The 27,501-nt window shown below is 38.1% G+C and overlaps 1 protein-coding gene across 1 annotated transcript; it reads right to left on the bottom strand.

Moving 5' to 3' along the window:
• Positions 1-5,198: 5,198 nt before the first annotated feature.
• On the bottom strand, positions 5,199-23,029 carry LOC119981848. Its single transcript, XM_038824992.1, has 4 exons — positions 22,892-23,029; positions 14,572-15,231; positions 10,246-13,590; positions 5,199-5,498 (listed from the first exon to the last, which is right to left on the bottom strand). The coding sequence occupies exons 1-4, from the start codon at positions 23,027-23,029 to the stop codon at positions 5,199-5,201; spliced, it is 4,443 nt and encodes a 1,480-aa protein (XP_038680920.1).
• Between the last annotated feature and the right edge of the window lie 4,472 nt (positions 23,030-27,501).

Here is a 27,501-nt window from a genome sequence, read left to right as displayed (position 1 = left end):
ATATAGTATAAAACAGACAGGAATTTTCCCCGTCGTTCTTGCTCATGGCCTATAGGACAAAGATTTTTCCTAATAGCATCATCCAACAACCACATCTTTGATGGCAAGTAGGCGCGGCGTGCAGCGTTATTGTGTTTATTCATCTTTCCACCGCACATATCATCAATCATTTCTTGCTTTGATGCATAGATTGGTTGTCGAGATCCAGTGGGCTCATCATCTGTTGGTGGATACCCTAAGCAGCAACACAGATCTGCTGTTGTGAATTGAACTTTCACACCAGCAATGATAACCTGATAAACCAGTTGATCCCTAGTCCGCTCGCTTCGTGGTAACTCGATGAGAGTGTGATAGAAAGAGCGAATGATCTGAGGATACACCAGTAAGTTATTTTCTGGATCTGGATCTATGAGAAACAACAAAGAATGCTCCCTCAAGTAGTTCATCGCCCATCTGTTGATGGCTTCTCGTTGTATCGTTTTGTCAATTTGACACTCCGAAATTATTTCAGCTTTATTGAACAACGCAAGCCTGGACTGCAATTGTGATACGATGGTGCGTGGTTGCCTCGGCATGGCTTCTGATCTCTGTTAAGAGAAAACACACTCTTGCCAGAAAATGAGTGAGATGAAAATGAAAACTGATCGAGACAATAAAGAAAGAAATTCGTGGTGCTTGTCACATCAGTACTTACTTTACTGTCACACTTTGCGGCTCATTATCAAACTCGAGGATGACTTTTTTTTTTTTTTTTTTTTCTCTTTTGTTTTTTTTTTTTTAAATCAGATAATATATAAAAAATAAAAATAAAATAAAATAAAATAAAGAAAAAAAAAAAATAGATGAAAAAGAAATATGGGTTGCCTCCCATAAGCGCTGTATTTATTGTCTGGGCAAGACGGAGTGTTCCCAACACTCAATTACCTGGATCTTGGAGAGTAATGTCTGGGCAAGACAAAGTGTTCTCACCAGCTGCATTGTAATGAAAATTCAACTTTTTTTTTACCCAGAATGCTTTATGCTCGAGCTCCATAAGAAGATGGCTACCCTTGCTAAAAATCAAACGATATGGAGACATGCCAATTGGAGTTTTGTATGCAGTGCGATATGCCCAAAGAGCATCATTCAATTTTATACTCCAGTCAGTTCTTTTGATATTCACAGTCTTCTCCAAAATTCGTTTAATTTCACCATGAGGAATATCAACTGGGCAGATTGTCGAGTCAACCATTAGAGAATGATGGTGGAAAGGCCAAAATGAAATTTTTTTATTTTTTTTAATTTTTTTTTTATTTTTACTTTTTATGCAAGGTGAACTTGTAGTTTTTTTTTTTCAACAAAATTAAAAGAGTTAATATACACAAAATAAAAAAATTAATATAAAAGACAGTAAAATGGGGCATAAAGGCCAACCATAAGTATTAACAGAAATAAAAAGTTATAGTAGGCGGCTTAGCCGACCATATAAGTATATATGTACAGGTGGGGCAGTGTAAAGCCAACCACAAATATAAATAATACTGTATAAATAAATAAATGAATAAATGTTAGTAAGTTAGTAAATGTTTGTGACAGTTATTATAAACAGATATAGGCGGTAGCAGTAGAACCAGCCAATAATATATAGTTAGATGGGGCGGTAAAGCCATCCACAAAAAAAAAGAATAAATAAATAAATAAAATGAAATGAAAAATGAAAAACCTTCCATTAAGGAGGTGTAGTATACTAATATTAATATATACATATATACATATATACAAGAGTTAGATAACAATATATTAAATCAGTCCCCGACAACGGCGCCAAAAACTTGATGTGAGGTTTAGTACCCGCTAAAAGTATAGCGATTATAAACCCAAATTATACTCGCAAGTGCACGAATCAATTGTAGTATAGAAGTGGCAAATACGAGTGTCGTACCCACAGGGACTGAATATTAAATATCTGCAATTCCAACTCATGTAATTATCAGTGGAAACAAAATAAATAAGGATTAACACAAATAAACAAACACTAGGGATCCGATTTCACCAACTCTATTGTATTTAAATTATTTAGCCGACAATTATCATTTCATTCATGCATGTCAAAGATCAAGTCCCCTAATTTATGTAATAGTCATGGGCATCTGACTTACCACGTCTATTCTCAATTGCAACCATCCATGGGCATTTGGATTGGCTAGGATAATCAAGAAAGCATTAGGATTTATGGTAACTTATGTAGCAATCACAAAGATCCTAGCATATGGCATTTATGTCTAGGTAACTCCGGTATTAATTGCAAGAAGCTTGTCTCAAATTGGACATGGGCATTTGTCTCAATTTGCATCATGGTAATCGAACCTAGATGGTAGCTAAGCATCAAGATTTAATTATCAATAAAGAATAGCTAATTAACACTTGACATAGCATAGATAAACTAATAATCAAACCAAATTTATTTAGATACAATAGAGTGGATCCATCATCACCCTAGTAAGAGGATTAGTTCCTCATACTAGGTTTACACAACCAACAATTGATCTCACAAAATTCTAGAAAGAATATGTGAGCAAATTGCTGTAAAAGAGAAAATAAAACTCAAGAACTCACTCCTTGATTTCTTTCTCCTCTTCCTCCTTGATTTCTTCTCTGGTTTTGTGATGTCTTTCTTCAATGTTTTCCGTCTCTATTTATAGAAGAAAAAAAAACGACGAAGAAATAATATAATTACTATTCATCATGCGACTTTACATATATTACTGTTCATGAATAGTAAATATTACTATACATTCTGCGACTTTTATGTATTACTATTCATGAATAGTAATGTTACTATGCACTTTACGACTTATATATATAACAGAATACAAAGTCAAACAAAACTAAGATTGTTTATGGAATAAAGCCTGACCTGAAATATGAGTTATATGTTTTTGGGCCTAAAAATATAGAAATAAATATAAAGTGATTAAAAAATGACATTTTTACTTTTAATTGTGTAATAATCACTTTACGTCCAAATTATATGACAAATGTTCATGATAATTTATCATTTAAAGTGTATATTTGAACATTTATCATTGGTCTTTGGAAGATATGCGTGAGACAATAAAGGATCCACAGCCCACATGATCTCGAACAAAATTGTAATCAATAGAAATATGATTCATTCGCAAATGAAACACAAGATTAACAGAAAGATAAGTTGCACTGATGTTGTCACAAAAACTTTGTGGAGATGGCAAACACTTAACATGTAATTCAGTGATTAAATCTCAAATCCAGAGAACCTCAGCAGCATAAAAAGCAAGAGCCTTATATTTCGCCTCTGTTGATGATCGAGTAATAGATTTTTGCTTCTTTGAGTTGAGGATGATTTTCGATCATCACGGTTGCCTGCCCTATCAACAGACGTGAAGGTAGTGATAGAAAGTTGTTGATGTCGTTTGAGGAAAGGACCATGATGTATTGTGGATTTTAAGTACCGTAAGATACGTTTGGCTGCAGACCAATGGGTCTCAGTAGGAGAGTGCATGAACTGTTCCAGCTTATTAACTAGATAAGATACATTAGGTCTAGTGAGAGATAAGATTGTAGTGCCCCAATTACCTGGCGAAACTTTGTAGCATCCATTGACAGTGAACCATCATTGAGAATGAGTTATTGATTGGAAGACATTGGCGTGGTGCACTCCTTGGAAACAGTCATGCCGGTGCGATCCAATAAGTCATGGATGTACTTGTGCTGAGTGAGAAGGAGACCCGTTGATGTTGGTGATACCTCAATACCTAGGAAATAGTGAACTGCTCCAAGATCTTTTATAGAAAACCAAGTGGACAAGGTTGCAAGAAGGAGTTGAGAACCTTAATGTCATTACCAGTCACAATCAGATCATCTACATACACCAGAAAATAAAGCGTAGTAACATTGTTATGATAAATGAAGATGGAGGTGTCACTGTGGGAGTTAACAAAATCATAGGTGGTTGTTGCATGTAAACTTCATCAGAGAAAATTCCTTGAAGAAAAGCATTATTCACATCCAGTTGACAAAGTGCCCAATTAGATGATAAATCAAGAGTGAGAATAAGATGGATTATCGTTGGTTTGACAACAACTGAAGGTGTCATGAAAATCTATACCCGGACGTTAATGAAAACCTTTTGCAATAAGACGGGCTTTGTACTTCGATAATGTACCATCGGGATGCCATTTTATGCGAAAATATCATTTGCATCCAACAATATTCTGAGAGGGTGAGGGGGTAATGAGTTCTCATGTTCCATTTCAAAAAAGTGTGATAAGCTCATCAGACATGGCCTTCTGTCATTCAACATGTTTAGTGGCTTGGGTGACACATGTGGGTTCGTTGTGTTATAGAGACACTTGGCTTTGAAGATATTATTTTTCGAAGGCGTAGTCATGGAGTGAGAAGGTGGCTATTCTAATGTGGGTGGTGGGTGGGCAGAAGGAATCTGGGCTGTAGGTGGTAAGGAGTTGGAAGTATCTACACAAGAACTAGATAGTGGTTGAGATTATGATATTGGAATTAAAGGAGGAAGATAATTACCGAGGTTATCTTGCCCTGTAGAAGAATGCAACATTGAAGCTTTAGCAAGTGGTTGGAGCAGATTGGGCAATAGAGCTGCGGTGATTGGAGGTGCTATTGAAAAGGAATAAGTGGACGAAGGAAATACCGTAACCAATATGAGTGATTTTTAAATCTGAACCATCATCGATCTGAATGTCATCGAGGCCCTTATACGGCTGATGAAGAGACAGATTATTCATGTGAGAGGTAACATGGTGAGATGCCCAGAGTCAACTATCCATGGATAAGAGGCAGAAGAAGAAGTGGTGACATGATTTGCAGAGGATCATTGTTGACGAATGTGGGGAAACAGTTTGAAGCATTGTTTGGCTTCATGACCGCATTTGCAACGAAATTGACAAACCACGATATTGGAAGTGGAATTGAATGAAGGATATGATTTTGACTGTTTAGGACCAGAAGTAGGAGTGGGAAGTAAATCGGGTGCAAAGATGAAGTGTTCGAGAGGTCAGTAGGATGGGTGATTTTTGTTGTTGAAGAGTAGGGTCGGGATATTGGTTTTCATTGTGAAGGAGGAAGGTTTCATGATCTTTGATTTTATCAAATAATTCTTCGAATGGAACAATGGAATCTCGAGTTCTTATTATATTGATAAGTTCCTTTTATGCAGGACCAAAGCCACAAGTTGTGTAAATCAAAAGGTCAACATCATTTGGAGGGGCACCAAGAATAGTATGATCTTTTACAAGTTGCTTGATAGAAACAAGAAAATTAGTCACAGAAAGTGATCCACGAGTAGTTGTAGTAAGCTTATCTTTGAGATGAATAATGTGAGTGGTAGAATGCTTGGCATAGAGGCGGCCAAGGTGAGTCCAACCCTCTCGATGTGTTGCTATAGAGGAAACAAGGGGAATGGCTGCCTCACTTAAAGAAGCAAGAATGTCATGAAGAATCAATTGATCCTAGCATTTCCATGTAAGGTGAGCAGGGTTTGGAACACTCGTATCATCCTGATCTATTGTTGAAGAAGGACAAGAAAATGTGTTATAAGATAACAAAGAAGATTCAAGCCAAAAAAGAGGGCAATAAATTGAGCTTTCCACAAAAAAAAAATGAGGGAAGTAAGCTTGAGAGGTAATTAAGCGGCAACATTGATTGTGATCGGATTCTGTGAAGGATTAGGAGAAGCAGCATCATTGACGTATTTGATTTACAGTATATATATATAGATGTGACTGGTATAGAATTTTATGTTGTTAACTAAGTGTCGCAACCGGGGCCACGACGTGGACCGGCGATAGAGGATGAAAAATGTTTAGAGTCGCCACCAATTGATTTAAGGTGCATCTGGACACCGTAAAGACCTGTGAACCAGAGAAAAGGGGTACGGGGATCGATTGAGTGTGAGGAAGATATTAGGCACCCCACTACTCCCGTTTGAAAATGGTTACCCTAATTAATTTAGTGCCTATCTCATAGAAACTTGCTCTTTGCAAGATATAATTGTTTTGAGAAAAAGTTTGTATGAAAAATAGCATCAACTTATGATAGTTTCGAAAAAATGTTTGGAATAACGCTATCAACTTATGATAGTTTTTTTTAGAAAAAGTTTGAAAAGATACTATCAATTTATGATAGTTTTCGGGGAAATAGACTACCAACTTTTGGTAGGTTTAATTAAAATACACTACCAACTTTTGGTAGGTTTAATTTTAAATACCAACTTATGGTATAAATAATCTATTGAGAAAAGTCATATATCAATTTAACCTATTATTGTCGACTTATGACAAATTTATGAAGGAAATCAAATAAGGTCCATAATCCCAAATAAAGGGAATCAACTTATGATTTCCTTAATTGAAATAGCCTACATTCAATTTTAAACTCATACACTCATAAGAAATAAAAATAATTCGAATAATAAAATGTCCAAATTATACATGCCAATATGAATAAATTACCCAACAATGGTGTCGCAACCGGGGTCACGACGCGGACCGGCGATGAAAAGATGAAAAATGTTTAGAGTCGCCACCAATTTATTTAAGTGCAATTGGACACTAAAAAAAATGGTCTACGAACCAAAAAAATGGGTAAGGGGGTCTATTGAGTGTGGGGAAGGTGTTAGGCACCCCACAACTCCCTAAAAGGTTACCTAGATTGATCTATGTGCTTTTTCTTGAAAATTTATTTGTCTAATATAAATGATATTTTGATTTGAAAAGATAACGTAATTAAAACATAGGCAGGAGCTGAATGTCATCAAGTCCTCCTCCTAATTAACTTCCATTTAGTTACCATTATTTTTTTTGAGTACAAATGATATCTTAATTTGAAGAGATAACATAATTAAAGCCTAGGCAGGAGCTGAATGTCATCAAGTCCTCCTCCTAATGAACTTTAATTTAGGTATCTAGTAAATTAATTTATCTTTGTGTTTAGAAATTCAAATGACACTTTAATTTGAAAGAATAACATAATTAAAGCCTAGGCAGGAGCTGAATGTCATCAAGTCCTCCTCCTAATGAACTTTAATTTAGGTATCTTGTAAATTAAATTACCGTTTACATTTTGTTTAAATATGGATAGCACAACTAAAGTCTAGGCAGGAGCTGAATGTCATCAAGTCCTCCTCCTAATTGACTTTAATTTAGTATCATTAATTTGTTTTTGTGAAAAGTTGGTAAAGACATGATTGTTGAATTGACGGATTTGCGGAAAATGATCTATGCATACGATTCTAATATACATTCTAAACATGCATCCTAAACTAATAACCCCTAACATGCATACTAATCAATTTAAATATGCATAAATATAAATTACACTACTCTACACTATTTTCATTATTTTTCCACTACCCTATTACATATTTGCCTTTACAAAGATATATACAAATAAAAACCAGATAAAAATATATACAAGTAATGAAATATAAAAATAAAAATACAAATTTAAATATGGCCCATAGAGCCCAGTCCATTACTCAAGCCCAATCCAATCTCCGAGTATGTATTCCGATCCGAGTGACATCGAGATATATTAGCCCAACATCTTAACCTAACCCATAATTCAAGCCCGAATGCACTATAATCTAAACATAAAATAGAACGAAAAAATAAAATAAATAAATAAATAAAACTAAACTTTCTTCTCTCTTGACTTCTTGTTCTTCTTTCCCTTTTTACCCGATTTTCTTCTCCTCTTTTCCTCGTCATTCGGTATCTCCTCTCTCTCTCTCTCTCTCTCTCTTTTCCGGTCACCAGCAGTAGCCTATGGCATGATTCCGGCAGGCCACTCCGGCGGCCATTAAAGCACAAACCGAAATCCTTTCATTTATCCTTGCTAACTGTATGCTGAAACGAGTCGAGATGCGAAGGCTCAACGTTGTAGCTGCAGAAATCGCAATATTGTAGTTTTTTTTTCTCCCCTTGTGCGGCGTCTCCTTTTTTCCCCCAAAACCCTCCTTTTCTTTTTGTTCGGCTATTTCTTTTTTTCTCCCTGTCTCTACTGCCTCCTTCCGCCTTTCTCCCTTGGTTTTCACTCTCTCAAAGACCTTTTCCTCTCCTTTCTAGTGTGCCGCCCCCTCTCTTTTCTTGGCCCCCTTTACAAAAAGCTCCACATTTCTTTATATAATGTGATCCCATAAAACCCTACATTCTCTTTTTACCAAAATGTCCTTAAAACCCTATTTCTTCTCTCCTTAAAAATCTTAAGAAATTAATATTTTGGTATTTTCTAATGTTTTTGCAAAACCCTAAAAAGTTGTCACCTTTCTTTTTTTAAGGTTTTATTTATTATTTATTTAATTCTCCTATTTTTTAGATATTTTATGGGGTGGTTTAGATCTTTTGGGTTTAGGTTTGAATTTTTATAGGCTTATGGTCCAAGAGGTGGGCCTTAGGATTTTTGTATGCTTATGGGTCCAAAAAACAAGTTTTGAATTTTTTGTATGCATGTGGGCCTATGAAACGGGCTCTTGAATTTTGAATTTCTGCATTATTATTATTCTTCTTTCTTTTTCTTTTTCTTTTTTTTGTTTTGGCCGGACGAAAACTGGGTACTACAGCTGCCCCCCTTTGTATGTCTTTTATGAAATAAAAGGCAAACAAAGGTGTAGTCAACCGAGTTTCGTACGGGAACTGAAATGCGCGGGATCACTGTGGCCATTCCCGGCTTAGCCAAATATTTGTGCAAGAAAAATAAAGGGCACGGGATCACAAGGCCATTCCCGGCTTGGCCAAATGTTTGTGCAGAAAAATAAAGGGCACGGGATCACAAGGCCATTCCCGGCTTGGCCAAATGTTGGTGCAGAAAAATAAAGGGCACGGGATCACAAGGCCATTCCCGGCTTGGCCAAATGCTTGTGCAGAAAAATAAAGGGCACGGGATCACAAGGCCATTCCCGGCTTGGCCAAATGTTGGTTTGAATTTATGCAAGAAAATATCCATGAGTGTATGAATGCATGAAGAAAATTGTATTTTCTTTTATTTTTCTCATTTTGAAATTTGATTTTGGTTAATTGTCGTAAGCACCATCACCCCTATCATCTTACAATCATCCATCATGAGAAGACTGCATCTTTTGATTCCACCCTATCTTCAATCTGCCATGTTACGCTTATGTTTGTATCTTTCATTCTCTTTTTGTCTGGTCTTTCCATCGATTTGCTGCTTCCATCTTATTTCCATCAAATCCGACATACCTTTAATGCCAAACCCAAAGCTTTTCGGCTCCAGAATCTCTTGGGCCCCACTATGTCTTTTAACGTCATTTAATTTCTTCTAACTCTCTTAGAATTAAGAACACCACAATCTCTCAGGCTTCACCATGCCTTTTAGCACCATTTAATTTCCTTTAGCTCCTTTACAGTCAAGAACACCAAAATCTCTTCGGCTCCACCATGCCTTTTAGCGTCATTTGATTTCTTTTAGCTCCTTTACAGTCAAGAACACCAAAATCTCTCAAGTTCCTGCTAAGAACAATGTCCTAATACACTTGTCATGATTCTTTTATTACTTTACTTAACTTCCAAATAAATTCAATAGTATGGCAATGCTTGTATTACATGAAATTTATGAAGGCAAAAGATCACGAAAAACACAAGCAATGAATAAGGAATTCAGAAATGAATTGAATGACCTCAGAGAGTTTTATTTAGAATAGATAGATAACAGGAGAGACTGATCAAGTATATATATGATTCAAGAGGGTTAGGAATAAAGGAAATAGCAGAAATTTTTACAAGATATAAAATGAGATAACTTTGATTCCGCACAAAACTGCCCCAGTTTTGTGTGCCCCTATTTTGCAATTATTGAATCTGACTACTTCCATATGAAGCTTCTCCTTCATAGACTCATCATGCATACCCCTAAACATAACCAATTCACCTTTGTACAGCCTCGCTATCTGTCATTCATTGTATTTCCTTATATTCATCTCAAATCCTCGAAAGGCCTCTGCCTCCTTCTCCTTAGTTGTTTTCACCACACCTTTCTGATCTCAGTATTATTTGAAGCTCCCAGGAAGGGTTTTCACTTTAGCAGGATTTTTATTGCTCTAATTTTTGCCTAGACCGCCCTTTCGGGTTTTCAATCTAGCGAGCTTTTAACTCTAATTTTTGCCTAGATCGCCCTTTCGGGTTTTCAATCTAGCGAGTTTTTTTTTTTTTTTTTTTTTTTTTTTTTTTGCTATGGGTAATACTTTTTGATGGCGTCTGCATTCACCGGATTAGGCAATTCTTCTCCATCCATTCTTGTCAAAATTAATGCCCCTCCTTCAAAGGCTTTTTTCACCACATATGGTCCCTCATAATTCGGTGTCCACTTCCCTCGGTGATCCTTTTGAGGTGGCAAAATCATTTTCAACACTAACTCTCCCTCCCTGAAACTGCGAGGTCGAACTTTCTTATTATGTGCTTTCATCAATCTTCTTTGATACAATTGCCCTTTACAAATTGCTCTTAGTCTTCGTTCTTCAATCAAATTCAACTGCTCATAACGCATTCGAGTCCATTCTGATTCTTCCAATCCTGCCTCCAGAACTACTCGAAGGGATGGAACCTCCACTTCAATAGGCAAAACCGCTTCCATGCCATACACCAAGGAGAAAGGCGTCTCCCCGGTAGATGTCCGTATTGAGGTCCGATAACCATATAGAGCAAAAGGGATCTTCTCATGCCAATCTTTGTAATTCTCTGTCATCTTCCCAATGATCTTCTTGATATTCTTATTCGCCGCTTCGACAGCCCCATTCATCTTCGGACGGTAAGGAGTCGAATTATGGTGATAAATTTTGAATTGGTCACAAAAATCCTTCACCATTTTACTGTTGAAATTCGTGCCATTGTCAGTGATAATTCTTTCTGGGACTCCATATCGACAAACAATCTCTTTCCTCAAAAACCGAACAACCACGCTACTTGTCACATTAGAATACGAAGCAGCCTCCACCCATTTGGTAAAATAATCGATAGCAACCAGAATAAACCGATGCCCATTAGAAGCCTTCGGCTCAATTGGACCGATGACATCTAATCCCCACATTGAGAAAGGCCATGGTGATGTCAACACATGCAATGGATTAACTGGAACATGTGTTCTGTCTGCATAAATCTGACACTTGTGGCATCTGTTTGCATAACTTATACAGTCCCTCTCCATGGTTAACCAATAATACCCTGCACGAATAATCTTCCATGCCATTGCATATCCACTGGAATGAGTCCCACATATTCCTTCATGAATTTCCTCCATTATTTGTTTAGCCTCAGCAACGTCAACACAACGCAAGAAAACTATCCCATCATTCCTTTTATAAAGAACATTTCCACTCAAGAAGAAAGATCCTGCCAGTCTCCTGATGGTACGCTTATCATTCTCTGATGCCCCTGATGGATATGCTTTCTTTTCAATGTACTGTTGAATATCATGATACCACGGTTTACCATCAGGCTCTCCCTCTAAATTTGAACAGTAACCTCGAACTTCTCGTTTCTCAATTTTAATTAGCTGCACTTCCCCTTTTGGGTCTACATCAAACATTGCCGCCAAAGTCGCCAAAGCATCCGCTATTTGATTCTCCTCTCTTGGGATATGATCAAACTCAATCCAATCAAAAAACTTAACTAACTTTTTGATATGTTGGTAATATGGAATGAGCTTGTCATCTTTAGTTTCCCACTCATCATTCAATTGCCTAATAACCAACTGTGAGTCACCATAGACCTGTAGCCTCCTAATCCCCATATCGATAGCAACTTGAATTCCCATCGTACATGCTTCATACTCAGCCACATTGTTTGTACATTCGAAATACAACTTAGCTGTAAACGGAATAATATTCTCATCGGGTGATATTAACACTGCACCAATTCCACATCCCATGATATTAGAAGCCCCATCGAACAACATAGTCCACTTTGCCAAATCCTTCTGATTCCCTTCTTCTATCGACACAGCCATGACATCAATATCTGGAAACTTCAAATCCATAGACTGAGCATCATCAATTGCTCCATCTGCCAAATAATCTGCTATCGCACTCCCTTTGATTGCCTTCTGTGTAACATACAAAATATCATATTCTGATAACAACATCTGCCATTTAGCTATCCTCCCTGAAAGAGAAGGTTTCTCAAAAATGTATTTGATAGGATCCATCCTGGAAATCAACCACGTTGTATGATAAAGCATGTATTGTCTAAGCCGATGTGCAGCCCAAACCAAAGAGCAACAAGTTTTCTCCAATATCGAATAATTTGCTTCACAACTAGTAAACTTCTTGCTTAAGTAATAAATGGCATGCTCTATCCTTCCAGATGAATCATGCTGTCCAAGCACACATCCCATCGAACTATCCGAGACAGTCAAATAGAGAATAAGCGGCCTACCAGCCACAGGAGGCATCAATACTGGAGGACTTTTCAAATATTGCTTGATCTTTTCGAATGCAATCTGACAATCTTCGTTCCACTCAGTAGAATTACTCTTACGCAACAATTTAAAAATAGGTTCACAAGTAGCTGTCAACTGTGAAATGAATCTGGCAATGTAATTTAATCTTCCCAAGAAACCCCTAACTTCCTTTTCTGTCCGAGGAGGTGGCATCTCCAAGATCGCCTTCACTTTATCAGGATCTACCTCAATTCCTTTCCTGCTTACAATAAAACCTAACAACTTCCCCGAGGTCGCTCCAAATGTGCACTTAGCTGGATTCAACTTCAATTGATGCTTCCTTAATCGATCAAACAACTTCTGGAGATTCACAATATGATCTTCATCTTCTTTGGATTTTGCTATCATATCATCGACATATACTTCAACTTCTCTATGCATCATGTCATGAAACAAAGTGACCATGGCTCGTTGATAAGTAGCACCAGCATTCTTCAGACCAAACGGCATGACTTTATAGCAAAAGGTTCCCCAGAGGGTAATAAAAGTCGTTTTCTCACGATCCTCTGGTGCCATCTTGATCTGATTGTAACCCGAAAATCCATCCATGAAAGAGAAAGTTGAATGTCTAGCTGTATTATCCACTAAAACATCGATATGGGGAAGCGGAAAATTATCCTTCGGGCTTGCACGATTGAGATCTCTATAATCGACACACATCCGCACTTTTCCATCCTTCTTGGGAACAGGTACAATATTTGCCACCCATTCAGGGTATCTAGCCACTGCTAAAAAACCAGCATCGAACTGCTTCTTCACTTCATCTCTTATCTTCAAAAGCATTTCTGCTTTCAATCTCCTTAGCTTTTGTTTCACTGGGGTACATTCTGGAATCAATGGCAACTTGTGAACAACAATACTTGTATCAAGACCGGGCATATCCTGATAAGACCATGCAAAGACATCCTGGTAACTATGCAACAAATCTATCAATTTCTTCTTATTCTCTCCTTCGAAGGCAGCTCCTACCTTAACCTCCTTTTTCTCCGTCTCAGTTCCCAAATTAACAACTTCAGTTATCTCTTGGTACGGCTTTATTAGTTTCTCTTCCTGATTGACTTGTCTTAACATTTCAGGTAAAATCTCAATTTCTTCCTCTATTTCATAGTCAGATTCAACATTGCTAATGGGTGCATCAAAATCTGGTTCATTAAGTTCGTCATCTTCGTTATCATCATTTTCAATCCTGTTGAAGAAGTGAATAAAATGGCTTTGAGAATGGAGAAGAAAAACTCAAATGGGAATGAAGAAACATGAATATGGATAACTATCAAAAGACTCTCATTTCATGGAAAAGGGAATATGTACAAAGATAGAACATGCAATCGCCATACTATAAAATTTATTGAAAGCAAAGTAAAGCATGCTCATTACAAAAGACCCAAACGAAGGCCGTGAGCTGGGCCCACGATGGTAGTGCACTCGGGATTACTCTTGCAAGTTCTTGAGAGATACTGGGAGCTCCAGACTGGTCCAGTTGCCTAATTTGAAATTTGAAGGACGCGAGATGACAAAGCAAGGTCTAGCAGCCGAACTCTGTTCCTCTTCCACCACAGCAACTTGGAAGTCTTCAAACTGATCACACATATTTGCCAAAATTGCCCCAATTTTATCAGCCGATTTTTCAACTGGCAGTTTTCCAAAAACTGCCCCAGTATCAGCCAAACTTATCTTGTTCTGCATCCCTCCATACACAAAACTATCATAAAGCCAAGAAATCGGCTTCTTTTCAACTTCCAGCTCCTTTCCTTCCAGACGAGCAAACCTCTTTGCCTGTTTTTCTGCCTGTGCACGGTTCCTGTCAACCCTAGTTGGCTTATAACCCAAGCCCCAACGTTCTGGATGTTTCACCATTTCTACTGGCTTTTTAATTCCTTGTTGATTCTTACCAAGTCCTTCACCCGGGCGAAACCCCTTTTTCAACATAAATTTTGCTACATTCTTCGTAACCTTGGATACTTGTGGCTTTAAGGGAGAGAATCCTTCCTTCACATAGCTAGCACTAGCAATTTCAAAAGATTGGAATGAACTCTCAACCCCCTCTGCCGGAGCATCAATAGGAGAACTATTAGACAAACTAGCAACCATCCATTCTGACTGGCCTTTTACTATATAAACCTTTCCATCATGAACAAACTTGAGCATCTGATGCAACGATGAGGGAACGGCTCCTGCAGTGTGAATCCAAGGTCGTCCCAACAGGCAACTGTAGGTTGGTGAGATATCCATTACCACAAATGGTACATTGAAAGTTACGCTTGCAACCTGTAAAGGTATTTCAATTTCTCCCATAATCTCTCTACGTGTTCCATCGAATGCCCTTACTACCATCGGCACTGGTCTTAAATAAGATCTGTCAATCGGCAACTTTTCAAAAGTCTCCTTTGGTAAAATATTGAGCGATGACCCATTATCCACCAAAATACTTGCTAATTCCTTTCCACGACACATGGCTGAAATATGCAAAGCTTTGTTGTGCCCCATCCCTTCAGGCGGAATATCATCCTCAGTAAAGGACAACAAATGAGAGGCCAACACATTTCCCACAATGCCATTAAAAGAGTCTGTAGGAATCTTGTCTGATACATACGCCTGATTTAACATTCTCATCAAGACTTGTCGATGCGGTTCAGAACTCATTATCAACTCCAAGATCGAAATCTTTGCAGGGGTTTTCTTCAATTGATCCACTATCATGTACTCACTCTGTCGAATAATTTTCAGGAACTCCTGAACTTCCACTTCAGTTACAACTTTCTTTTTCTCTTCTGGGCGTACAAAAAAACCTTCTTCTGGAATAGAACCTGATCCTTCAACTTCAGGTATTGCTTTCCTTTTTCTTTTACGTTCAGCTTCAAGATCCACTACCGGATTCTCTTCTGGCTCATTTCTCATGTAACATCTCCCACTCCGGGTAACTCCACTAACACTAGAAATATTATCTACCATTTCTCCTTGCTTTCCTTCAACCTCATAATTCCATGGCACAGCCTTGTCATTCTTGTACAAAGGATCTATCTTTGATTTGAGTGGCCCAACTGGTGGCGCATCTTCCACATAATACTGCAAGACAAATTACGGAGCACGGTTCGGCCTAGGCCCTTGATAATATCCTCCTATAACACTGACTTCATTCGATTGGCCTTTCGCCTCAAACTTTATTATCTTCAAATCCATCAACTCTTGTACCTTCTCCTGAAAGCCACAACAATCCTCAATAGCATGTCCCCTCTGTCCTCTATGGAACTCACAAGTCTTCATGTCATCAAAAAGTCCACGTTGAACGGGCACATCCACTGCCACTTCCTCGACTAATCCTTCTTTCCTCAACACCATAAACAACTGGCCCAACGGCATTGCAATCTCTGATACCCATATTTTTGTAGCACAAAATTCTTCAATGGCATTCACCCCCTCTTTCTCATGATTAGGCAATGGATTGTTGTTGACATTTGGTTTATTGATTGCACTAAGATCCAGCCATTTCGCTTCAATCATTCCCTGGACTATCCTTTTGAACTGTAAACATCCTTCAGTTGAGTGCCCGGGTGTACCTCCATGATACAAACATGTGGCATTAGGATCATACCAATGGGGATATGGAGGTTGGTGGACCCGTCCCGGGACAGGAGCCACTGCTCCTTGCGCTTGAAGTTTCGTGAAGCATTCAGCATAAGTTATGGGCAAAGGATCGAAATGCTCAACTGGCCTTCTGGGTCTTTGGCTTTGGAAATTTGGACGAGGGTTTTGGTAAGTGTTTGGGTTTTGAAAATTTTGGTAAGTGTTCGGGTTTTGAAAATTTTGGTAAGTGTTTGGGTTTTGCGAGTATTGATTGGGTAATGGTGCATTGAATCGGGGTGGATAAGGATTTTGGGTGTGGTTATGATTATAGTAGGCTCCTGGGCTTGACATCCTTGGGGCATTGCTTCTAGGGCGATAATCTGAAGTAGGCACACCATAAACAGCTGGATTTGAATCAAAATTTACAGAATGCACTTCAGCCTTCTTGCCTTTACTTGCTTTAGCTGGGTCTGATTTATCAAGGGTGGGATAATACAGAGTACCTCTCTTCATGCATCGTTCAACTCGTTCGCCTGCTTGTATCATATCAGCTAAGTTACTATGACCGCCTCCCGCCAGATTGGAAGTATAAGGCTCCTGGAGAGCATCAATGAAAGCGTTCAACAAATCCTTTTCTGAAAGGGGTGGAATTATCTGGGCTGCTAAATCCCTCCATCGATGGGCAAATTCCCTAAAGCTTTCCCCACTTTTCATTGCTGTGTTCTGCAGATCGTAAATGGTAGGGATCTTTTCTTCGTTATGCTTATACTGCTTCATAAACATTTCAGCCAAATCCTCCCACGAAGCTACTGATGAAGGGTTAAGGGTATTGAACCACCTTTGAGCTGCCCCAGTCAGACTATCTTGGAAATAATGCATCAACACTTTCTCATCGCTTGCATAGGGCTGCATGCGCCGACAATACATCGTTAAATGATCCAAAGGGACTCCAGTGCCATCAAACAAACTGAATTTTGGCAGCACAAAGTCGTGTGGAACATTCAAATTCTTCACCAAGCACAAATTGGCTGGGTTCAGCATCCCTGCAGCATTGAAACCCTCCATGGCTCTTAATCTCTTCTCCAATTTCTTGATAGCATCCATTGAGCTATTTTCTTCATACTGAACTCCCTCAGTCACTACTCCACCAGTGACAGCTCCTATAATATCAGCATCAACTGGGAAGGGATTCTCATGCCCATGAGGATCAACTTGATGAATGTAAGCTGGGTTCTGAGTCGTTGCCTGTTGAGAAACATATTGATGCTGGTGCAAACCAGGCAAAGATTGGTTACGGACAGGAGTGAACCCGGGTGGGTAAACTGGTACTTCTTGGTGCAAATGATTCTCAGGAACCTCTGGTGTTTCAGAATTTTCAGCTACTCTCTTTCCTTTCATTAGCAATGCCATATTCTTCATCAATAAGGCCATCTGCTCTTTCAGTTCAGCTATATCCTGATTCTGACTATGCTCACCCGTTTCCTGCTCCATATTCTCAATAATTCTTGATTGTAGGCGAGTCTGATAGGGGTGTCGATGGTGCTTCTTGGGCGCTATGATTATTTATGATTTCTCTGTGCATTATGAAAACAACAACATTAGTTCTCATTTATTTTAATTTAAGAACATGCATGCATGTGGTTATTATTTGTGCAAATCCTAAGTACTCCTTACAATTAACAAGATGATTTAAAAAAAATTGATCTATTATATGTGCAATAGTTATGTATATGAAAAGTATATATGTACATGTATGGATGATTAACGAGCATGCACATGGGTACAACCTAGGCTAACATATACATGGCCAATGTATGAACACGTGTGGTTTAAGAAATGTGTATACAAGTGTAATCTAATTGATGTGTCAAGTACATATGAATATGTAAATAAGGGATAAAGATACATGGTATATAAATGTACAAGAATATAACATAATATAAGCATGTGAAATAAATAGTTAGGGATAGGAATGCCCCCTTTTGTTCCTAAAATGGGTAATACCACCTAAAAATGTCTGGAGGTTTAGAACCATGGCTACGGTTTATCTATGGTGCATATGGGTGGTTTAACTAACTAATCACGAGGTCTCTGGATCAGGTGGCTTTTGCTCCATTGGATCACAAAAGCCCATCCCTTAATGTCATAAGAGGACGTCAATCCAGGAAGGTGTCTTCCCCCACCCATACAGGGAAGTGAATCCCATGAAAGTGGTAGGTCAACCTTCACTAATCACTAAGTAACCCGGGTATAGGGTTATGTGTGTGCAATGATAAGTGAATGTGTGTGCGGGGGCATACAAACCAATATCCCTAACATTTAAATTCCACAAAGCCCATTTGATGAAGAAATCTACAACATTGAACAAATCCATCAAATTCTTCAAATTTAATATACAAATACAAATACAAATAGGAACTTAACATAAAAACTATACAAGAAAAGCACAAAAATCAATCATACAGGCTCAACCCCTTTGGTATAAAAACCAATTTCCCCAGCAGAGTCGCCAGTTGTCGCAACCGGGGTCACGACGCGGACCGGCGATGAAAAGATGAAAAATGTTTAGAGTCGCCACCAATTGATTTAAGTGCAATTGGACACTAAAAAAAATGGTCTACGAACCAAAAAAATGGGTAAGGGGGTCTATTGAGTGTGGGGAAGGTGTTAGGCACCCCACAACTCCCTAAAAGGTTACCTAGATTGATCTATGTGCTTTTTCTTGAAAATTTATTTGTCTAATATAAATGATATTTTGATTTGAAAAGATAACGTAATTAAAACATAGGCAGGAGCTGAATGTCATCAAGTCCTCCTCCTAATTAACTTCCATTTAGTTACCATTATTTTTTTTTAGTACAAATGATATCTTAATTTGAAGAGATAACATAATTAAAGCCTAGGCAGGAGCTGAATGTCATCAAGTCCTCCTCCTAATGAACTTTAATTTAGGTATCTAGTAAATTAATTTATCATTGTGTTTAGAAATTCAAATGACACTTTAATTTGAAAGAATAACATAATTAAAGCCTAGGCAGGAGCTGAATGTCATCAAGTCCTCCTCCTAATGAACTTTAATTTAGGTATCTTGTAAATTAAATTACCGTTTACATTTTGTTTAAATATGGATAGCACAACTAAAGTCTAGGCAGGAGCTGAATGTCATCAAGTCCTCCTCCTAATTGACTTTAATTTAGTATCATTAATTTGTTTTTGTGAAAAGTTGGTAAAGACATGATTGTTGAATTGACGGATTTGCGGAAAATGATCTATGCATACGATTCTAATATACATTCTAAACATGCATCCTAAACTAATAACCCCTAACATGCATACTAATCAATTTAAATATGCATAAATATAAATTACACTACTCTACACTATTTTCATTATTTTTCCACTACCCTATTACATATTTGCCTTTACAAAGATATATACAAATAAAAACCAGATAAAAATATATACAAGTAATGAAATATAAAAATAAAAATACAAATTTAAATATGGCCCATAGAGCCCAGTCCATTACTCAAGCCCAATCCAATCTCCGAGTATGTATTCCGATCCGAGTGACATCGAGTTCGGCCCAAGTAGAATCAAGCCCGGTCCACATTCAAAAATCAACAAGAGAATGGTCAAAATTGGATTCTCATATGTACATCAAGATTCAAATTAAATCAAACACACATCAAAAGTCATAACAAAACCATTACCCATAGAGATATATTAGCCCAACATCTTAACCTAACCCATAATTCAAGCCCGAATGCACTATAATCTAAACATAAAATAGAACGAAAAAATAAAATAAATAAATAAATAAAACTAAACTTTCTTCTCTCTTGACTTCTTGTTCTTCTTTCCCTTTTTACCCGATTTTCTTCTCCTCTTTTCCTCGTCATTCGGTATCTCCTCTCTCTCTCTCTCTCTCTCTCTTTTCCGGTCACCAGCAGTAGCCTATGGCATGATTCCGGCAGGCCACTCCGGCGGCCATTAAAGCACAAACCGAAATCCTTTCATTTATCCTTGCTAACTGTATGCTGAAACGAGTCGAGATGCGAAGGCTCAACGTTGTAGCTGCAGAAATCGCAATATTGTAGTGTTTCTTTCTCCCCTTGTGCGGCGTCTCCTTTTTTCCCCCAAAACCCTCCTTTTCTTTTTGTTCGGCTATTTCTTTTTTTCTCCCTGTCTCTACTGCCTCCTTCCGCCTTTCTCCCTTGGTTTTCACTCTCTCAAAGACCTTTTCCTCTCCTTTCTAGTGTGCCGCCCCCTCTCTTTTCTTGGCCCCCTTTACAAAAAGCTCCACATTTCTTTATATAATGTGATCCCATAAAACCCTACATTCTCTTTTTACCAAAATGTCCTTAAAACCCTATTTCTTCTCTCCTTAAAAATCTTAAGAAATTAATATTTTGGTATTTTCTAATGTTTTTGCAAAACTCTAAAAAGTTGTCACCTTTCTTTTTTTAAGGTTTTATTTATTATTTATTTAATTCTCCTATTTTTTAGATATTTTATGGGGTGGTTTAGATCTTTTGGGTTTAGGTTTGAATTTTTATAGGCTTATGGTCCAAGAGGTGGGCCTTAGGATTTTTGTATGCTTATGGGTCCAAAAAACAAGTTTTGAATTTTTTGTATGCATGTGGGCCTATGAAACGGGCTCTTGAATTTTGAATTTCTGCATTATTATTATTCTTCTTTCTTTTTCTTTTTCTTTTTTTTGTTTTGGCCGGACGAAAACTGGGTACTACAAATGGTCAAATATATGCACATTAAAAATCATAATAATCCGGGTAAAATCCAAAAATTACTCAAGCTCTCAATAATTCCGGCCCAAATCCTCTAAGTATGCCCATCGGCCCAAGTAGGGTTCAGCCCGGTCCAAACCCACATCAAACATAAAGAATGGGGTCAAAATTGTGCTCAAATGCCATAGACACTCAAATCAAATTAAGTCCATACGCATTATAAACATGCATATACAAACACCTATACAAATATACAAACTGGTATATATACATATACAAACACATATGCAATACATATATATACATACACACACTGTATATCTATACACGCACACCATATATATATACACACACCATATATATACACACACACCATATATACCGGCCATCAAAGAAAAACAAACTCATTATAATCGGATATCAAAACCAGACATTAGCATGGATTATTAACTAGATATTAACACAGTAGATTAACCCGACATAAGTAACCAAACAACATCACAACATCTTAAGTTCAAGCATCAACCAGAGAGTGTATATTGCTGCCTTCTCATAAGTAGGACCAGGATATGCAGAGATAAAACAGAAAAATATAACCAAGAAAATTGAAATAAAGAGATGCAAAGTATGAGCAAAGCAACGAAACCAGAAGAGTGACAGAGATATGCTCAGATTAATGTTCTCTCAAAGATGGAGCCCGACAACTGCAAAAGTAGAATCAGGAGAACAAAACAGAGAAGTGGAATCAGATCAGAATATGAGCTAGCTACTACCTTCTCGGATATACGAAACCGGTGGAAGCAAAAACCCTCCTCTTCTCTCGATTCTACCTTTCTCTTGTGGCGACTTTGGCCCTCCTTCTTTTTATTGTTCTCCTCCTGGTTCTTATATGCAACACCTTTCTCTCTCTCTCGGCTTCTCTGGTTTTCTTCTACCCTACCCTACCCTACCCTTCTCTTCTCTCTTATTCTTCTTTGTGTTGTGCGGCTGCCTTGCTCCCTTTTTTCCTTTGACTCTCACGCCTTTTTCTCCTTCTCTCAATTGTTTTCTCTTCTTATTTTTTACGGCTCCCTCTCTTTTTCTTTGTGTTCCCTCTCAATTGTGTCTATCCTCCTCCCTTAGCTCCGTTATATAATGCCTACCACCTCACACAAAAACCCTATTTCTACTCCTTTTACCAAAAAGTCCCCTTAAACCTTATTTTCTTTCCTCTTTCGAAACCCTAAGAAAATAACCCTTTTTGTATTTTCATTCCTTTTGCAAAACCCTAAAAAGTAGTCACCTTTTCCTTTTTAAGGTTTTATTTCCCAAAATCTTTTAATTTCCTTATTTTTTAGATAATTTCTAGGGTTTAGTTTCATTGGGCTTATGTTTGAATTTTTATGGGCTTGTGGTCTAAAAACGAGCTTTTGCATATTTGTAGGACTGTGAGCCCAAGAAACGGGTTGTTGGGCATTCATTATTTTTATGTTCTTTTCCATTTTCTTTTTCACTATTTTTTACTATTATTATTCCGTCGGACGGAAACCGGTTACTATAGCTACCCCCCTTTGTATGTCTTTTATGGAATAAAAGACAAACAAAGGTGTAGTCAACTGAGTTTCGTACGGGAAAACTAAAAGGTAATGCACAGGATCACTATGGTCATTCCCGGCTTGGCCTGCAAGAAAAGAAAATGCATAGGATCACTATGGCAATTCCCAACTTGGCCAGCAAGAAAAGTAAAATGCACGGGATCACTATGGTCATTCCCGGCTTGGCCAAATGTTTGTGTAGAAAAATAAAGGGGCACGGGATCACAAGGCCATTCCCGGCTTGGCCAAATATTTGTGCAGAAACATAAAGGGCACGGGATCACAAGGCCATTCCCGGCTTGGCTAAATATTTGTTTGAATTTTATGCAAGAAAATATCCATGAGTGTATGAATGTATGAAGAAAATCGTATTTTATTTTATTTTCCTCATTTTGAAAATTCAATTTTGGTTAATTGTCGTAAGCATCATCACCCCTATCATCCTGTAATCATCCATCATGAGAAGACTGCATCTTTTGATTCCATCATATCTTCAATCTACCAGGTTACCCTTATTCTCGTATCTTTCATTCTCTTTTTGTCTGATCCTTCCATCGATTTATTGTTTACATCTGATTTCCATCGAATCCGACATACCTGTAGCGCTAAACAAAATATCTCTAGTCCCACTATGCCTTTTAACGCCATTTAATTTCTTTTAGCTCCCTTAGAATTAAGAACACCATAATCTCTTCGACTGCACCATGCCTTTTAGCGCCATTTAATTTCTTTTAGCTCCTTTACAGCCAAGAACACCAAAATCTCTCCGGCTGTACCATGCCTTTTAGCGCCATTTAATTTCTTTTAGCTCCTGTACAGTCAAGAATTCCAAAATCTTTCAAGTTCCACCATGCCTTTAACACCCTTAAATTCCTTTTGGCTCTTTTACACTCAAGAATGCCAACATCTCTCTGGTTCCACCATGTCTTTAACGCCTTTAAATTCCTTTTACCTCTTTTACACTCAAGAATGCCAACATCTCTCCGGTTCCACCATGCCTTTAACGCCCTTAAATTCCTTTTAGCTCCTGTACAGTCAAGAATGCCAAAATCTTTCAAGTTCCTGTTAAGAACAATGTCCTAATGCACTTGTCATAATTCTTTTATTACTTTACTCAATTTCAAATAAATTCAATAGCATGGCGATGCTTGTACTATATGAGAATTTTACGCAAGCAATCAGAATTTTGATGAAAACAATCAATGAATTAGGAACTCAGAACTGAATGACCTTAGAGTATTTTATTAAAAATGGATAGATAACAGGAGAAACTGATGAAGTACATATATGATTCCAGAAGGTTAGAAACAAAGGAAATAGCAGAAATCTTTGCAGGATATAAATGAAATAATTCCGATTCCGCACAAAACTGCCCCAGTTTTGTGTGCACCCACTTTGTAATTATTGAATCTGACTATTTCCATATGAAGTTTCTCCCCCACAAATTCATTATGTATACCCCTGATCATAACCAGTTCAACTGTGCATAGTCTTGCCATCTGTTAATCACTGTGTTTATCCACATTCTTCTCGACTTCTCATAAAGGCCTATGCCAATTCCCTTTAATCGTTTCTGTTACTCCTCTTCTAATCTCAATGTAACCTGAAGCGCCCAAGAAGGGTTTTCACTTCAGTAGAGACTTTTCTTTTTCCCTAATTTTTGCCTGAAGCGCCCACGAGGGGTTTTTACTCCAGCGGTATTTTGTTGCTCTAATTTTTCCCTAGACCGCCCTTTCGGGTTTTCAATCTAGCGAGCCTTTGATTCTAATTTTTGCCTAGACCGCCCTTTCGGGTTTTCAATCTAGTGAGTTTTTCCTTTCTTTTCTTTTCCTTTTTTTTTTCTTTTTCGCTCTAACTTTTGCCTAGACCGCCCTTTCAGGTTTTCAATCTAGCGAGCTTTTTCTCTTCTTTTTTTTATTTTTTTATTTTTTTTTACGGGGAGTACTTTTGGATTGCGTCTGCATTCACCGGATTAGGCAGTTCTTCTCCATCCGTTCTTGTTAAAATTAATGCTCCTCCTTCAAATGCCTTTTTACCACATAGGGTCCCTCATAATTTGGTGTCCATCTCCCTCGATGATCTTTTTGAGGTGGCAAAATCATTCTCAACATTAAATCTCCTTCCCTGAAACTGCGAGGTCGAACTTTCTTATTATGTGCTTTCATCAATGTTCTTTGGTAAAATTGCCCTTTGCAAATTGCTCGTAATCTTTGTTCCACTCAGTCGAGTTACTCTTACGCAGCAATTTAAAGATAGGTTCACAAGTAGCCGTCAACTGTGAAATGAATCTAGCAATATAATTCAATCTTCCCAAGAAACCCCTAGCTTCACTTTCTGTCAGAGCAGGTGGCATATCCAAGATCGCATTCACTTTATCAGGATCTACTTCAATTCCTTTTCTACTCACAATGAAACCAAGCAATTTCCCCGAGGTTGCCCCAAATGTGCACTTAGCTGGATTCAACTTCAATTGATGCTTCCTTAATCGATCAAATAACTTCTGGAGGTTCACAATATGATCTTCACCTTCTTTGGATTTTGCTATCATGTCATCCACATAAACTTCAACCTCTTTGTGCATCATATCATGAAACAAAGTGACGCCAGCATTCTTCAGACCAAACAGTATGACTTTATAACAGAAAGTTCCCCATAGAGTAATAAAAGTTGTTTTCTTGCGATCTTCTGGCACCATCTTGATCTGATTGTAACCCAAAAATCCATCCATGAAAGAAAAAGTAAAATGTCTGGCTGTATTATCCACTAAAACATCAATGTGAGGAAGAGGAAGTTATCCTTCGGGCTTGCGCGATTGCGGTCTCTATAGTCAACACACATCCGAACTTTGCCATCCTTTTTGGGAACAGGTACAATATTCGCCACCCATTCTGGATATCGCACCACTGCCAAGAAACCAGCATCAAACTGCTTCTTCACTTCATCTCTTATCTTCAACAACATGTCTGCTTTCATTCTCCTTAACTTTTGTTTCATAGGGGTACATTCTGGAATTAATGGCAACTTATGAACAACAATGCTTGTATCAAGACCAGGCATGTCCCGATAAGACCATGCAAAGACATCCTGGTAATTATGCAATAAATCTATCAACTTCTTTTTGCTTTCTCTTTCAAAGGCAACTCCTACCTTAACTTCCTTTTTCTCAGTTTCAGTTCCCAAATTCACGACTTCAGCTAACTCTTGATGCGGCTGTATTATTTTCTCTTCTTGATTGACTTGTCTTAACATCTCAAGAAAAATCTCAACTTCTTCATCTATTTCATAGTCAGATTCAACATTGCTAATGGGTGCATCAAAATCTGGTTCATTAAGTTCGTCCTCTTTATTATCATCATTTTCAATCCTGTTAAAGAAATGAATGAAAGTGGTATTGAGAATGGAGAATAAAAACTTGAATGGAGGCAAAGAAATATGAATATGGATGACTATCAGGAGACTTTCATTTCATGGAAAAGGAAATATGGACAAAGACAGAACATGCAATCACCATACTATAAAATCTATTGAAAGCAAAGTAAAGCATGCTCATTACAAAAGACTCAAAACGAAGGCCGTGAGCTAGGCCCACAATGGTAGTGCACTCGGGATTACTCTTGTAGGTTCTTGAGAGATACTGGGAGCTCCAAACTGCTCCAGTTGCCAAGTTTGAAATTTGAAGGACGCGAGATGCCAAGGCAAGGTCTAGCAGTCGAACTCTGCTCCTCTTCCACCACAACAACTTGAAACTCTTCAAACTGATCACATATATTTGCCAAAATTGTCCCAGTTACATCAATCGAGTTTTCAAATGGCAGTTTTCCAAAAAGCTGCCCCAGTATCAGTCAAACTTATCTTGTTCTGCATCCCTCCATACACATAACTATTATAAAGCCAGGGACTCGGTTTCTTTTCAACTTCCAATTCCTTTCCTTCCAGACGAGCGAACCTCTTCTCCTGTTTTTCTGCTTGCACACGGTTCCTGTCAACCCTAGTTGGCTTATAACCCAAACCCTAGCGTTCTGGATGTTTCACCATTTCTACTGGCTTCTTAATTCCCTGTTGATTCTTACCGAGTCCTTCTCCTGGGCGAACCCCTTTTTCAACATAAATTTTGCTACATTCTTCGTAACCTTGGATATTTGTGGCTTTCGGGGAGAAAGTCTCTCCTTCACATAGCTAGCACTAGCAATTTCAAAAGATTGGAATGAACTCTCAATCCTCTATGTCGGAGCATCAATAGGAGAACTATTAGACAAGCTGGCAACCGTCCATTCTGACTGACCCTTTACTATATAAACCCTTCCATCATAAACGAATTTGAGCATCTGGTGCAACGATGATGGAACAGCTCCCGCAGTGTGAATCCAAGATCGTCCTAACAGGCAACTATAGGTTGGTGAGATATCCATTACCACAAAAGGCACATTAAAAGTTACACTTGCAACCTCTAAAGGTATCTCAATTTCTCCCATAATTTCTCTACGAGTTCCGTCAAATGCCCTCACCACCATCGGCACTTGTCTTAAATAAGATCTATCAATCGACAACTTCTCAAAAGTCTCCTTTGGTAAAATATTGAGTGATGACCCATTATCTACCAAGATACTTGCTAGCTCTTTTCCATGACACATGGCTGATATGTGCAAAGCTTTGTTATGCCCCATTCCTTCAGGGGGAATATCATCTTCAGTAAAGGACAACAAATGACGCCAACACATTTCCCACAATGCCATTAAAGGAATCTGTGGGAATCTTGTCTGATACATACGCCTGGTTTAACATTCTCTCATCAAGACTTGTCAATGTGGTTCAGAACTCATTATCAACTCCAAGATCGAAATCTTTGTAGGGGTTTTCTTCAGTTGATCCACTCCTATGTACTCACTCTGTCGAATAATTTTTAGGAACTCTTGAACTTCCACATCAGTTACAACTTTCTTTTTTCCTTCTGGGCGTACAAAAAGACCTTCTGGAATAGAACCTGACCCTTCAACTTCAAGTATTGTTTTCCCTTTTCTTTTGCGTTTGGCTTCAAGATCCACTACCGGCTTCCCTTCCGGCTCATTTCTCGTGTAACATCTCTCACTCCGGGTAACTCCACTGACACCAGAAACATTATC

The sequence above is a fragment of the Tripterygium wilfordii genome, chromosome 17 (genome assembly GCF_013401445.1).
Source record: "Tripterygium wilfordii isolate XIE 37 chromosome 17, ASM1340144v1, whole genome shotgun sequence".
NCBI lineage: Eukaryota > Viridiplantae > Streptophyta > Magnoliopsida > Celastrales > Celastraceae > Tripterygium > Tripterygium wilfordii.
Note: the sequence above shows the minus strand (reverse complement) of the source record. Positions and strands in the feature narration are given on the sequence as shown.

Bases quoted from the DNA above. Each gene is read 5' to 3' on its own strand.
- LOC119981848 (XM_038824992.1), bottom strand. From the start codon at position 23,029: ATGGCGTTAAAAGGCATAGTGGGACTAGAGATATTTTGTTTAGCGCTA. The intron at 15,232-22,891 runs GTAACCTGGTAG...GAAGTGGAAGTT, and splicing joins TGAAAGATACGAGAATAAGG to CAGGAGTTCCTGAAAATTAT. The intron at 13,591-14,571 runs TCTAATAGTTCT...GAAATAGAGGAA, and splicing joins AATGGATGGTTGCTAGTTTG to GAAATTGAGATTTTACCTGA.